This window comes from Epinephelus moara, chromosome 19, assembly GCF_006386435.1.
Source record: "Epinephelus moara isolate mb chromosome 19, YSFRI_EMoa_1.0, whole genome shotgun sequence".
Taxonomy (NCBI): domain Eukaryota; kingdom Metazoa; phylum Chordata; class Actinopteri; order Perciformes; family Serranidae; genus Epinephelus; species Epinephelus moara.
The window spans coordinates 8,395,046-8,411,541 of record NC_065524.1 but is presented as its reverse complement, the minus strand read 5'-3'; the positions used below and the strand labels follow the sequence as shown (position 1 = coordinate 8,411,541).

General features: G+C 43.2%; 1 protein-coding gene across 2 annotated transcripts in view; it reads right to left on the bottom strand.

The window, feature by feature from the left end:
- Nucleotides 1-16,496, bottom strand: part of LOC126406589 (inositol polyphosphate-5-phosphatase A-like) — a 169,859-nt gene that overhangs the window by 42,326 nt on the left and 111,037 nt on the right. For both annotated transcript variants that reach the window (XM_050070953.1, XM_050070952.1), the window contains exon 9: nucleotides 6,073-6,157. In XM_050070953.1, coding sequence (XP_049926910.1) covers nucleotides 6,073-6,157 — 85 coding nt within the window. The remainder of the gene's footprint in view (nucleotides 1-6,072; nucleotides 6,158-16,496) is intronic.

The following is a 16,496-nucleotide window of genomic DNA, read 5'->3' as shown; positions in this document are numbered from 1 at the left end:
GCTGCCCTTGAATGTGTGACAAAAAACATCGGTCTGGTAATTTAATTAAAGCTAAGCTTGAATAATGATATTTTCGTCAAAATCACTTTATTTTGCAAGTTACATTTAAAATTCTGCCAGAAATAAACTGTTTGCACTAACCAAATCCTGTAAGAAAAAAAACATTAAATGTTGTGCTTCTGCATACATGACATAGGTTTTTTCTCAACTTCAGGTTTGTTTTCAACTTTTAACTTTCGATCTTTTTAAAATCTAATTATGGCCAGTCATGCCAAATTACTAAAATTATTCTGACCGCTGCTGCCACTGTTGTGTATGTTACAGTTTATTTGGGAAAATGGTCGTAATATGTACACATTGCCTAGTGTTTGTGTGTGCATGTGCACATGTGTGATGATGATGACGATGATGATGATGATGATGATGATGATGATGATGATGATGATGTAGTTTGTAAGGAGGATTTCTGCATTTAGCTGAAGAAATTAGCTGTCTGTTTTGGTGATAACTCACACTCCATGCTGTATATTTGGTGTGAATACAAATAATATAGTTATTCAAGGTGGATGGAGGGTCATGCATTTTTCCCTTGTCACTCAGGGAGGCTTAAGAAAAAAATATCTGTAGCTCTAGGGAAGGTCAAGATAAAAAGAAAAATAATAATAAAATTAAAAAAACAACCCTCAGTCACACCCCAGCCACCCCCCTTCTCTGATAAACGAACAGTCCCTTTAGTCTGTCTTAAGTTCTATAACACTTTTTAGACAAGATCAATGCAATGATACTTCTTCCAAAATGCAAATTTAACATCTATAAATAGATCGTAAATGTACAAAAATAGCAAGCAAACCTCCCAGACCTTCTTGTATAAAACCATGCAAATACATGCAGCCGTAGACATGAATAAAAATGGCATTCACGGCAATATCTATCTTTCACGTGTCTTCCAAAAACATTGCTTTCTTATAATTCTATCTCTGCTGACATGGGCGTGTGCGTTGAGTAACTCCATGGTGTGAAAAATGACTGATCTATCATGCTGGCCTGTCATTACTGAGCATTTTACAGCATTCATTAGGAGTGGGGCTAGTCTAGGGCCCCACCTTTAATTTCATGCTGCTCAAGCGAGAGAAAGGACACAGGACAAAGGAAGGAAGATTGATGCCTGGTCCAGCCCTCTGCGCCTCCTGCAGGCGCAGACAGGGGGCGCTGATCCAAACCTCTCTCCAGTCAGGGAGAGGCCAGCTAGCCTAATGAAATCTGTCCATGTAGCAGCAGATCAGCCCCAATTAAAACAGCCCCACACCGTGTCACAGGGACAGTAGATCAAGTCAGCAATTAACCTTCCCGCTGGCCTCTATCAATCCTTAAATTGGAGCAGGCCGGCCAGCAGCACACAATCTCTGCAGATATTAAATTTACATTCTATTAAGTTTAATTAGGAGGGATTTTAAATATACTAGGAGTCCAGGCACGGAGCCCTGAGCCTGTCATCGACACGGCTGATTCACGGCCACCTCAAGGGACACGGACACACACACACACACACACACACACACACACACACACACACACACACACACATCACACCCTGACTGAAGCTTGGGACTAAGGAAAATCTGTGTGTGCTGCAGGTGTGAACAGGTAAACAAGGGTTATGTGAACTGGCTTCATACCTGGCGCTGCTCAGCTTCGGTCTGACAGGCTGAAAGAACACAGATCTCTATGATCTGATTTTTTTTTAGGGGTTACTTTATTATGATTGTAACCTTATTGTTACTGTAAAAAATAATACATATTGGTAGTGATAAGTGTTTGTATGGGACTATTTTCTTAATCACCTGTCTGGACCAACAGGTTTGCCATCCTACTCCTGCTTGGTCCCACTGTGATTCTGATCACTTACACCTGCAACAACGACTTGACTCTAATGGCATCGAAACTTAAGTCTTTTTTGTAATGTTTGTTTCCTTTAATCCATGAGCTCCAGTATAATTTGGACTTCATTTCTGAATTTTCTCCTGATATTGAGAGCACCGGACAGGCCTGCTATTCCTTGTGAGGCAGTTGAAGCACGCTTAACTTTTACCTTCTGTAGCAATATTGTCTCCTGTAGACCTGTCTGCCCCATCACACTGGTTAAAGTTCAAATTAAGACACGAACTAGAAACAAGGCTTATCAAATTACTCTGAAAAAAAAAAAAAAATCAACTTCAGCTGGAGACAGTGGGAACTTAAAGTGTATATAAGTGTTAATAAAGTGTTGCTAATGATGATTCTATTGCAGCAGCTACAAACCAGATACTGGAGCATTAGCCTCCAGAGCATCAGTGACAGTGTTACTGTCTAAAAATAAAAATATAGGGATGGCAATTTTATTTAATGACATTGCTGTTAATATACAAACTCTGTAATCTGCTACATGGCTGGTCTTAAAAGGAGAGACCAATAAGAGACCAAGAGAGATCAAGAATAAGCTGAAAAAAATAATTTATCTTGATTACGGCATAAAGTTTAATGGAAGGAAATGTATTTACATGCATGGTTGAGATCAACAATATCAACCTTTTATCCCACACCAATTAAGTAGTGCTCACTGCCAGCTTCCATCTTTACTTCTCCAACATTTGCCTAATTTGGGCCCTCCTTGAAAACTTGACAGTCAAGTAGGATCCCTTTAATTGCAACAGGTCTAGGACAACATGCCCTGCATCTTTAGTCAGTAAGTCACTGCTGCCTTGAACACGAGTGCTCTGTGTGGGATTAAAAGAATTTGCCGGCTGTGACGTATCTGATTCACCAGACAAAATCTTCAAAACCATTCCTTTGCGCTTTCCTGTTTTATCAGCACCGATGCAAAACATGATCAAGCCAAAGCCTGATCACACCCATGGGAGAGGAGAGAGAAGGTTGGTGGGGACTGGACCACCTCCAGGCTGCTCAGCCCTAGCATTAGTCTCCACGTGGCTGTGTCCTTTGTCTGCCAGTCAAAGGGCCGCTGAATGGGGGTCAATTGAAACCAATTCCCTCTGTCGGACACAATTAATGGGGTTGCCCGGACCGGGCAGGAGGGGGGGCGACCGCAGGCCTTTGGTTACTGATCCTGCCGCACAAGCATGCCAGGAATTTGCCACCTGGAATTTGCCCTGTGACAATAACAAAACCACCCCCTTCCAAACCCACCTCCTTTTCTGTACACACATGGATACATCCCAGAATGCCCCCTGTCCCATCCACCCACCCACAAGGCAGGATGGGTGACAGGGGAGTGGCTAGTGGTTGTCCACAGTCTAGTCACCCACAATGGACCAGAGACAGAGAAGAAGAGAAGTGGTGTAGCGTGCAGCTGTAGAGAAATGTACTGGAGTATTTTCTGATCCAGTGACTCTCAAAGTGGGGCCTAGTGATCTCTATGGGTGCTTAAGGGTTGTCCGTGGTGTTCAACAAATTAAAAAGGCAAGTAGTTTGCAATTATTTCGTCCACTTAACACAGCAAAAGTGTCCATTCATCGGCATAGCTTTTTTGGGTCCTTTCCTATCGATCCAAAGTGGAGAGAGAATAGTGAGAAAAGCAAAAAAAATGAGACTCAGACAGCGAGGATGAGACGCGGCCTCTCTGTGTCGGAATCAATCTTCAGATAAGTATGGACGATCGATCCACCACCAGCCCATCTACAGTTAAGCACTTCACTGGATGTGCACTAATTGTCCTGTTGACATTAATTGTCATTAAAGGGCTTAAAACGGCCTCCCGGCTGTGAGTTACATCCTGCGCAAAGGTTGCAACCCATTTGTTTATTGGTGACATCACAGCTCTCTCTGGCACTCATGCAAAGGTCACTGTTAAATCAGACAGGTTGACCACTGCGCAGGACGGGTTTATATGGAGCAGTGCTGCCCCTCTAACGACACATTTCGCACAGATGACATCATCAGCCTTTTCTGTTGTCCCCATTAAATGGTCGGCAGGTTTGAGGAACCCTCATTAAGCTTAAATGTCTAGGTGTGTGCGCGTGTGTGTGGTTTATGCCATAGCCCTGAGCTCTAACTTCCTGAGGGGAAGTCTAAAAGGCCCCCCTGCATTGCTGTCACACCCCTTTAAACGGGCTGAATCAATCAGATTCATTTGGCCTAACAAATTGGTTTGTGTGTGTGTATTTGTGTGTGTGTGTGTATTCGCTCTGGATGTGTATGTGAATGGGGGCCAAGGTGCATAAGAAAGGAGCTGTGTGGAGGGGAGAGGGGGCAAGGATGGACACACACCGATGCAAGCCTAACACATCCCTGGAAAAGGGGTCATGACCCCTCCTGCACTCAAACAGCATTTCAGAGTGGTCGAGACATGGAAAGGGTGAGTGCTTACCTACCACAGAGCAGCATGGACAAGACAGGAAACATGAGGAGAGAGTTATCTAGATTAGCTTTACGGGATAAACGCGGACAGGCTCCAAATCATCTCATCTGACTCGGTTTGATTGGATGATTTCCTTTCAGCTTAATGCAGTCATGTTGCCAGCCATCTTTGGCGTTGAGAACACATATTTCTTATCCCCTTTTTTCACCACCATTAGTGTGTATATGTGTGTAAATGCAGGTTTACTGGATAAAAATAGGTGTTATCGTTTTCTCTTGTGTGTGACATTCAATGTTGCGGATAGGCCCAAAAATAGGTTAGTAAACAGTAGAAAGCAGCATGGAGGCCAGTGAGATGTTATAGTGGTTCTTTTTCACATCTGTTATTTCTTTATTCACTCTCTAAAACTTGGTGCTGACTGAGTTTTGAAAGATGTTTGAGCGCTGCTTGGACAGAGACAGATTTTTCTAGCAGCAGGTCATTGGCAAAAGGGATACAATTAGCACGTCCACCCAGGTGTCGCATTTCCATCACTGCCAATCAAAGCTGATCAGAGCTGGAGGCAATAAATACCCACGACTGCTTCATGTCATTTATCTGGGGAATGAATGCAGATTATAATCTTTCCCAATAAAACATGTTTATACATTTCAATGTGTAGAGGACAGTGTCTTTCATCACAGCAAAGCTGATGAGATATAAAACAGTCTATCATTGCTTTTGAATCACCGTGGCGACCTAAATGTGTGCCAGGTGACATTTAATTGCAAAAGTTGGTTTCTGAATAGCCTCAGTGTTTGCACATCTGCTGTTGTGGATCCTGTACTGAGATGTATTAGTCCCAAAGCAATGCATGTTCACATGATCAGTCCGTTAATGTGACCCAATTACTGATCCAAAATCAAATCTACTGCACAAACTGTGAGGCTAATCAATCAATGCCCCTGATAGATTGCTGATCCGGCTTAGCTGATGGTGATTTACTGCCCCCCTAGTGGCCGGATGACTGAACTATTAAAGGTTTCTGCTTCTGTGCCACACAGAGTGAAGTCCTTCCTAAGTCATTTGAGCAAAACCCCTCCATTCAGAAAGCCTTCCCTCCTCTTCCCTTCTCTCCTCAATGGGACTCTGGTGGAAATGAACAATGCCCACACCTTGAACAGGCCCACTGATTCGAGGGCCATTGTGCTGGTGAGGAGGGAGAGGATCGGCCAACAAGTGGCTCTCCCACTCTGTTATCATAGGACACCACTGTCTGCGGTGGGCCTTTATGACTTGTTATGCCACTAACCCCCCCATCTCATGGAGAATGCTTGGCTCTCACTGGCCTCATTTGCACCAAGAAAAGGAGGGGAGGAGGAGGAGAAGGAGGAAGAAAGAGGGGAGGGGGGGGAGCAGGAGAGGAAGGGAGAGAGAAAGAGCAGTGAATGGCACCATAACATAACAATGCACTTGGAGGCTCAGTTGGCAAACACAGCTGGGCCGGCAACAGTGAAGCGTTTAATGAGTCATAACTCTAAAGAGACAGTGGGCTACTAAAACCACTTTTACTATATTGCAGTCCCCCTCTAATACACACAAACACAAGCACACACATTCACTTTATATCACCGAGTTTGATAGCGCTTGACCACATACAGTATATTGCCACACAGTTGTGCACAAATGTCCCCATATGGCACACATCATCTTCACAATTAGCCTTCCATAACACTCACCTCAATAACCTGCTTCGAGTCCAACCTGAAGTTAAAGTCCCCAAAGACAAAATATGGCAACCTCTCATGCCGCTGGTCCGTGATCCTGAAAAACATTACAACTATTTGTCAGTGACAGTGTTTTAAAGTGCCATCATAACCTCTTTGATGGCTGCTGGCAGGGCATCTTAAAATCATTTTTCCAAAACATCCTAAATTCTAAAAGCACATTCTAATGAACAATAAAGATCCTGACAACCAGCATGTTGATGAACATAACCAGTAGTGGTCAAAGTGTGTCATGATTCCCCTGACCTCAGGGTATTTAGTTCATGAAGGCCATAGCACCACCTGGTGGTTTTAACACTTTGATTACACTATATTCACCTTTGTGGTCTGACACAACGGTCTGGTGTATGAGTCTTACGGCATTCATGATTTACCACAGAGCACACAGGGTGGACAGATAAAGAAAATAACAGAAACATGCAATCTCAAATGTAAATTTGCAGGAACAACAGGAGGCTTATGATGAGGAGACACAGCTGTCTAAACTGCTTGTAACCTTAAAAGCCTGGGAAAAAATTGTTGTGATTGAGATTAAAACCTGGAAAATTGATCTCATTTATGTTATCCCAATGTTACTGTATTTGCCCTCAAGAAAACCACATACTGTGCAAATTTAGTGATATATTTGAGTTTTTTAAGGCATTTTCCCCCTTTTTTGATGGTGCAGAGAAGGACTCAGCCTAAATCAGGTGCTCGCTCTACAAGGTAAGCTTAACATGTTTGCTATTTCCTATGTGCGGCTATTTATGTGAAAACTAATGAATGAGAGAAAGAGCTCAGATCTTTCGCAGGGGTTCAAGTAAACATGCTTTCAGTTCAAATGATTAATTCTCAGCTGACACCACAATTAAATCAATAAAGCCCGATAATTTCCTTTGATAATCTGCTTTGATGTCCAAGAAAATTCACTTTTCTTAACTGATCAAAGTTAGACTTAACCAGCCCCAACCCTGAGGACATGAATCCTGAAGATATTCTCTATGTTGGTCATGTACCCAGCAGTGACATTGATGGCAGCTGCCTCAGAGATCAGATCAACTGATTCTGTAGATTTGTTGGTGGGCTTATGGGTTTAGACTGAGAGTCAGAAACACCCCATCCACTCATGCTGCCACAGGCTGCGCTTTACTTGGCGTGTACCTAACGTGACTCTTGATTGCGTTTAAGCCTCCCAAGGGTATTTTAATCTGGCACATTTATTGTATTGCAAATGTTTTTAATGCACTGTATGCAATGCCTTTTTAAGTATAGTGTCAGAGGATTCATAGAGTTTAGATCATCTCTCTCATGGACGACTTCCAAATCTCCAGAACCTCGCCACAGCGCCAGCATCCCACTGCTTAAAAAAAAAGGAAAAAATGCACCTAAGCGACATATAATTAACTCCTATGCCTCATCACCTACTTAAAAGTGGCTCTTCTACAGAGCAGAGATAGGGAATTAAGGTGGACGTAGCGCAGCCTCTTGTGTAATTAATGATTCAGGATGCTTGGCTCGCTATCTCCACTAACAGCGCGGATAAATCTCACCGTGGACTTCCCAGGCCCAGATAACAATATATTTATGGGGCCGTAAAGAGAGAAGAAGCCTCTTCTTAGCGGTGGGTCTCGGCTCTGGCCGGCTGTCGTAAAGCATGGCCACTTCTTCCTCTATGAGGCAGAGAGAGGGAATGGCAGGGAGGAGAAGGTGACTGGAGTAAGGGGGCCAGGAACGCAGCCATCATATTAAATAGAGAGTATGTAACTTTGACATCCCGTTTAAACATCCCATATTTAATAGGAATGACACAGTCTTTCTATCTCATATGATTTCCAACAGGGGTCAACAGGAACATGGGAACCACATCTAGAATTTCATCTCCAAAATGCCAACTAAAATTTCATGGTTATGATTGATGTGATTATTAATTTCCGAGACTCTTCCATCTATGATGGACTTCTGCTTCACACTTTCCTGCAGTTATACAGGACTGAATAAGGGCTTCACAATGAGATCTAGCATTTGTATCTATTATTTGAGTAATATGGATCCTAATTGTAGTTGCAATTTGGGTTGCAAGAAATGATTGTTTTCTCAAGTAAACAATTAATGGTTTGCTTTATTACATATCACAAAATATTAAAAATTGCCTATTGCAGTTTCCCAAATCGCAATTTGACATTTTCAAATTACTTTTTTTGTCTGACCAATGGCCCAAAGCCCATAGGATTCAGCAAATCATCACATTTGAGAATCTGGAGCCAGTGAAACTTTTTTTGCAAAAAATTTTTTACTGATCAACTAAGTTATTTATTAAGTTATTGTACTAATACTAAACAGCCTCTAGTTTGATGACAGTAGTGTCAGATAAGTTTTGTCTCACAAGTTTTTGCACGGACACTTGCAGAAATGAAGAGGTGATGAAATGTATGTCATGCTTCATCACAGTATTTTGCCTAGAGATGCTTGCTCTAATATCTTCTTAAAAATAAGGAAAACCTGTCTCCGATACATGGCTGTATTAACAGCACTGATCCCAAAAGGATCCTTAAACGATCAGTGGTTTAGGAACATAGAGTCTAGCCTATATTAGGAGTAGACGTGGATTTCTGAGCACAACAACGAACCCATAAAATCTGACTCACTACATATCACTATGGATATGATTCTGCTAAATACTTTATCAGTTACACAAACAATACTGTTTGTACTGTGTGTGTGTGTTTGTGTGTGTGTGTGTGTGTGTGTGTCGTAGCTCATTTATACACTCAAACTGGGACTGATGTCATTAATGACCTTACATCCTGGTGCTAAGAGACTCAGCTCTATTCAAACAGGGTTAGTGGCCAGTTTATCCCATTGGCTCGAATGGAGGGCAGTAAAATGGCTGCACACGGGCGTCAGTGCAGTTGTTACAGGCGTGGGAACTCCTGTAGTCCTTGTGCTAACAGAGACTTTACCACGTCACCTGCTGCTTTGAGTGAAGAATTTAAGCAAAAGTAAATGTAATAAAACCCAAATTCGGTTTTACTACGTTTCAGTCGGTAATCTGTACAAACTCAATGGGTTAAAAAGTGAATAGGGAGTAAGAGAAGAGGGTGGGTAAAAAGTGGGGCAAGGAAATACGATGTGAGAGAGTGTATGTGTGTTTCTCCAGAGCCTAGAGGTCTTCCTCCTCTGTGTCCTGTAGCTTTATCTCGCTAACAGCCATGTCTAATACCCGCAGCCTGGCTGTTTTGTCTGCTGCTCCAAGGTATCAGCCACAGGTCAGAAGGTAACACTCTGTTTACACGATCATTTCCTAAAGCACTCATGGTGACCCGCTGGTGTGAAAGTTGACTTTTTTCTTGGCCTTTGTTGAGGGAACGAAGAATTGCAACATTAGCTACAGCTACTGGGCGTGAAAAGGGCCTGAGGGTGGGGGGTCCCGAGCTTGGGGGGCCCCCCTTGCTGACCCTCACCCTCGGCGGGGGCCCCATTAGCCTCGTCATCACAGTTCATTCAGGCAAACTGTAACAGTGTCAGTGACATTCTCCCACAAAGACGCACTCCTTTACACAGTCTATAAACATGCTTCTCTAGGCCAATTCATCGCGCAGTGACACCCCTGAAAGAGGCTCTTCACAAGGGCCGTTCTCACTGTGGTTTGGGCTGGGGCCTTCGTCAGGCCTTCGTAGGGGCCACACAAAGACAGGGGTCAGACGCTAATTTATAACATGGCCCCCGACTCTGCTCCCAGGCTCCTTAAACCACCAGCACAAAGCAACCACAGCACATTCTCTCTTTCGGATTTGACTTTTCTCTCACACACACACTCATGCTGTCATAGAAGTGAACAAAATGCCCCAAAAATTCCACCTGTGACTCTAAATATGCACCACAGACACTGACAGCAACTCAGTCTCACAGATGACACTCATACCAAAATAACACATACAAAACCTGCTTGCTTATAAATCTTCATCCTTCACACCAGCCTCAATTGCTCCCTGACTCCTCGCCAGATTACACACTGTGATTGACAGCCAAACTGAGCCATAAAAGACAGTCTATATGAGATTATGAGGGTGCAACGGGGGGCCATGTCATGATTATATTGACAAGATGACTTACCATAAGTTGGCCGTTCAGATTCGACTTTGCACACAATAGCTGGGCTGAGCGCAGTCATCCATTGTAAGTAAATGTTGAGAATTTGGGAGAATGTTAACATTGTGAAGAATGTGCTGGGTGACGTCTTTCTGAATAGGCCAGGGGTGGCCCCTGACAGGACCTTTGACACTGCAGGACAGCCTTACCCTCGTCCCCCTGTTAGCACCCTAGCTCCTCAGTAACGCCCACCCCACCAAGAACACCATGCAGGGAAGATAGGGTGCTGAGGGGGTGCAAGGATGTTGCTGCGGTCACACAGAGGTTAAGGAATAAGTCAACTCGAGCCAACAGCACTGTCAACACAAACTCAAGATGAGGAAGACAACTTTGGGTAAAGATGGAGCTAAATTATGATATAATGTGAGGAGCAGACAAGAGAACTTTCACCAGGAGGTGTCTGCTGAGTCTCTACTTCATGGAATCTTTTATGAATGGGACTGGAGGTCTATAATTTCTGGAACTGAATGCCAGACCACCTCAAGACTGGATTACCAGCCGAGCCAAGTGACCATTTGTCTCAGACACTGGGGGGCCCCAAAAGCCCAAAGTTCCCTGTGTGTCAATTGGTTTTTGGTAAGGTACATCATAAACTGGGTCCTATAATCTTGTGTCCCTAAATTTCCAAGGGACCCTGTGCCAAAACCTAGCTGTACAGTAACACTTTTATTATTCCAGTGTATACTGTGCTGCTGCTTTTTCATAAAAAGGGGAAATGCATATTAAAAATAGGGATGCACCTATTTAGCGGCCAAACATCAGTACTGGCTGATATTCACCTTGTTGACTGCCATCAGCCAATCAGCAAATTAGATGACATTCACTGATGACAGGGGCTGATGTTTTTTTGCTGTGTCACATCAATTTTGTGCAGGCTAAAAGGCAAGACTTGAGACCAACGTCGTCCCGTCATCCCAAGGACAACAGAAAACATGTCTGGTACAAACAAAGGTCTTCCCTTCTGTATAAAAGGACGCCGTAAACTCACTATCAACACCTCAGAGGACGCACCCTGTTGTTTTCCTGATAATGTTACAGTGTGAACAACAAATCCATGTTGAAGTCGGCAGAAGGAGAGCTAGTTAGCTTTAGCCGTTAGCAGCTGGTGGCCAAAACTAACAGCTAACAAGGCTGCATTGAGTTACATTATGATACGTTCAAGCTCTATTCAGCAGAAATTTTTCACAAAAAACTTGTCTTGTTTGTGGGTCTCTGTGCATATTGGTTAAGACTGTCATAAATAATAATAGCAATAGCGCTTGGTAGGATGTTTTACCTTGGGCCTCCGAACAAGTTACATTTGGCCATGCTTGCATTAGCTGATAACATACACGAGGCAATTAGGGCTATATGTAAAGACAAAGCCAAGAAATATGAAAATCTGTCTGCATGCTCTTGGGAAACCCTCTGCTTGACTGCTTTAGTCGTGTACCATGGTACTGTATTACTCAGTTTGGTTTTACTGTAGATATACTGTCGATAGTACATTTGTCATTATCTTTAAAGTAGAAATTCTGGCATTGTGGCGACACCTATAAATAGACTAATAAATAGAATCATGAGGGTACAATAAACAAGGAAAATATACTGAAATAAACTAACTGGGAGGGTTCTTATCTACAGTATATGTAATGTCTACTCAATATTAGAGCATCAGGTAGTTTTACTTGTCTGGCTAACAGGAGGACTTCATGGTTTCTGGTGGCAAAGTTAACTCAACAAATCTCTGAATGGCCTATGTCTATCTGATTTCTCCATGTCTGTCTATCCCCCACCCTCCCAGAGTGACTGCTGGAGCACAGAGGTGTGTGTGTGTGTGTGTGTGTGTTCATGTGTGTGTGTGTCTGTGTGTGTTCATGTATGTGTGAGAGAGAAATAAACAGGCCCACTATGAGCAGAGAGACACTGGGAAAGATTAACCTCTGCTCCTGCAGGCCTCCCAGGGTGAGAAGGCAGCTCAGAGTCACACAGTGGCACCACACACACCCACAAGCACACCCACATGTACAGACACACCATAACCTTGTTATACAATATAAATCACAAATAGCTGCTGCATCAGTAAACAAAATATTTGCTGCTTCTGGACACATTCGGCATGGACACACACACAAACTGCTCTGGTTAATAAATTCATTCTGGCTTTATGGAGGATCTCCCTGTGATTATCCAGTCCTCCCTCTTGCAGCTCAACATGTCTATTGGCTGGAAATGAGCCGGCCTTTCTCTGCTCTTTCAGCCTGTTGTTCTGGGAAAAGCCTAAAGGGAAACATTTAGATTGGAGGGCTCTTTGAGAAGCTCTGACAGTTGACTGATGACCGTCCATAAAATGACAAAGCATCGCTGTGTGGTGGCCAGTGCGGCCCACTGCCTCCCCATGGGAAACTAATTGCTTTGAATTGTTAACGGCAACATTATTTTTCTGCCAATCATTGCTTTTCAATGCCCCGAAAATGAGCATGAAACAAGTCTTTTCAGCGAACAAAACAGTTAAATGTCCCCAATGTTGATCAAATTAACTTCAGCACTGTGACAATGGACTATATTTGTGTGAAAATAATGGCGCGCCACAAAGGACGCCTTTATGCCAGGATTTCACAGTTGTAATGTAAAACTGTTCTCCCCTGAACCGGACCAGCCACTCTGAATGGGGGCTGGAAAAAAGAAACAAACTCCAGTACACAAAAGGGATTTTTTTTTTTTTTTTAAGGAAGAGGAAAAAAACCCTGTTGATTTTATCTCATGCTATCATTTCACAGGCTCATTTAGCAGCCATGTTTTCCATCCCAGACGTTTCAGTATCACTTTCATGACACCGGCTGTCTACGCAGAAATAAGTAAATCAGCTGTTTTTTCTTTTAACTGCAAACACATTTCCGGCATCTTGTGTCTTGACAACCCTTTAAACATTTTTTCTTAAATTTTAAGGGTGCCTATTTTGCTCATTTTTATGTTCATACTTGTATTTTGGGTTTCTATTCAAAAATGTTTACATGCTTTACACCTGGAACACCTGCATTCACACTCCATCTGAAACATTCTTTTTTATTGCCTGCCTCTTTAAGCCCCCCTCCCAGAAAGGCCCAGTCTGATTGATCAGCGATTCTGTAACTCGTCATCTCTGCACCATCACTGCAGCTAAGGGAATAATGGTAACAGAGAATAAGCAACACTTTCTACTGTGAAAAATCACCAATAAATGCTTCTAATATAAAATCTCCACAACTGGACATGTTCCAGCAGGAATATGATCTAAAATGGGGGGGAAATTAACAACATCAAAATTAAATGTTTCCCTGACGTTAGCATGTAGCTACATGTAGCAATGTGCTTGCAGCCGGGAAACTACTGTATATAACAGTACTTTCTCTGGTTAAAAGTCAACAACAAAAGCTTCAAAAAACAAACGGACATGTTCCAGCTAGAAGATGACTGTCAGAATACAGCTAGAAAACATAGGCAACCCATATTATGTCTCCCTGACCTTAGCATGTAGCTACATGTAGCGGTGTAGGCTACTTAATGTCAAAACTTGTAGTAACATGCCTGGGGAAAATGACCATGAAAAGAAATCTGTCACGAGCTAATGTCAGCTTGTCTTAAAAGTAAAAAAAAAATGGCAACAGTCTGAAGCCTTAAGGTTTTGCTCACAGGGATTACTGTTACATATGTTTACCTAATTATTTGAAATTTGGTCATGTTTAATATGAACATCCAATACTGCAATATTATATGACAAAAAAAGGAAATGTATGATAGGTTCCTTTTAATTAAATTCCTTACTAAACCATTCTTAAAAACATAATGCAAAAACATTTTTACAGTGTGTACACAAAAACTATGAAACCTTAACATAATTATAAAACAATGATTCTCAACACCAAGGCATAGCTGAGTCAACAAGGGTAATAATGCTCAATGCAGCCCTAAGCACATATGTGCACTTTCAAAGGACAGGAAAACAAGCAGGGGATGCATTTCAAGCAGAGCTTTGCTTTGCTCTCATGGAAGTGGCCCACACATCAGCGCAGGCTATAGAGCAGTGCTTTTTTGATGTGACTCAATAGTGAGGTCTGGCTGGCTAAACGCTGTTCCTTCTCAGCATTGTTCCCCCGAGGCCTTGAAGCACTTTGGAGATAAACACCGTTTAGCAGTTAAAAGGGCCACAGAGGAAAAGGCTTATCAGATGTCTTCTCAATGGGCCGTAAGCTGCATTATTAGGCCTGGGCCTCAGATAAGGTGGAGGCTCAAGTTTGATACCCGGCAGCAGAACTGTGTCCCCAGCACTGCTGTGTGATCAGGCTCCTGTGCCGGCTGCCTCACCAAACTCAGCTGGTGGTGTGTTCAGCCCCCCCCCCCCCCCCCCCTCCTCCTCTCCCATCCCGCGATGAGAGATTAGAGCTCAGAGAGGGAGAGAGGAGAGAGAGGAGGGAAGGAGGGGGAGTTTGGCTTTAGATATTCCCCCTGTCCCTTTTCCTGCTCCGCTTTCTGGGGGTAGGAGTCAGAGTTAGGACAATGGCCAAAAAGATGGTTCCCAACCAGCCGCTGAATGGGAACACTGTTGGTGGTAGCGCTTCATTCAAAGCCCGGCCCGGGCACATTGTCCTCCCAGATCGGCAGAGGAGAATGGAGTTTGCTGGTGGCTGCCAAAAGGTTAGCAGCCTCTGTGAAAGGACCAACCCATTATTCACTGCCCTTTACAGAGCCCAAGCACCCTTTGTGCTCCTCCTCCCTTCCCTCTGCACCGCCAGCTTTTTCTCACTCCGGTGCTCCGGATCTGCGCCCGACGGTTTCCCCCAAAGTGAGCGAGTGAGGCGCGATGCCACCACTATCCCACCCCTGCACCCCTAGCAAGGAATACCAGGGGAGCCAAAACATATAACGACCTCCCCACCACCACCTTGCCTCACATCACTTACCCCTCATCCCCACCCCTGTCAAAAAAGAACCTTTAAATGATATGGCCCAGAAGTAACAACAAGGTTACTATTCACAACACAAGGGGATTTAGAAAGAGGGAGCGTGGAAACTGCCACTCAGCCAACACTATTTCTATTCAATCCCCTCCGCCACCCAGCTAAACCTCAGAGACGCCGCTATTTAGGTGTATTTACAACGAAAGGGGAAATAAATCACTGAAAAAGCATGATGAAAGCAGAGGAAATACAATGAAAACACTTAAATGTAAGCAACAACAGAGGTCCTTTTGAAACTTCATTATGCCAGTAAATCCAGGTAAGTTACAGCATAATAAAATAGCAAAAGCTGCCATATTTTCTCTAAACAGTCCAGCTCCCCTGTCCATTACAAGCAAACATTCTTACATCAAATTAAGAATGAAGTACAGGTAAAACATGACCTCATAGAGGATACTTTCAAAAGGACCTCATGATTCATATACATCAGAGAGCTTAGTGATAATGTATGCCACCCATATATGCATGTAGTTATTCAAAGTGGAGCCCTGTCGTGCATTCTGATGCCATTTGAATGGGAGGTCACCTGCTGCGAGGCTGCTACGGGGCTTTTATTCTGTGTTAGCGCGGCCAGGTAGGGAACAAGGGTCGCACTGCACACTCTCTCATTCTCCTCCAATGCAAATGGATATCCCATAAATCATATTAGCGCAGCCTATGAAAGGATAGCCTGTTTGTATAAAGGCTGGCTTTACTCAGTGTGGAGTGGAGAAATCTTTACCAGAACTATTAAGATTCCTAGAGCCTCACAAGCATAATTAAAAATGCTAAATATATTCTGAGGGCTGATCCACGTGGGAGCACAAATGTGCAAATGGCATGGCAATCTGTCTGTTGGATTATAATACACTTAATACAGAACTGGACATTTTGGCCAGGAGCAGTCAGGAGTCCATCAGAACTTAAGGGTTCATCTTCTATGGAATATCTACAGCAGACTTTATAGAAATAAGGGCGATCATTTTTTATTTCTAGTGTTCAAAGTTTACAAATAGACCTGGGGGCTGAGCTCATGGAAAGGTGCCTCCTCTGGGGAGCATGAATGTGCTCGGTAAATGTTACTGTGATGAAATTAGGACTCATCCTGTAGGGACCAATATTGTCTATCATAAATTTAATGATATAAAAACCATTTCGAGATACTTCTTGAATAAAAATAATCCCTATGGATATCATGGCAATCTGGCTGATATTTAATATATTATGATTTCTATATATAGTGGACCGAAGTGTTGGGCAGACACATGTCCCAAACGGGCAGTCGACGAATAC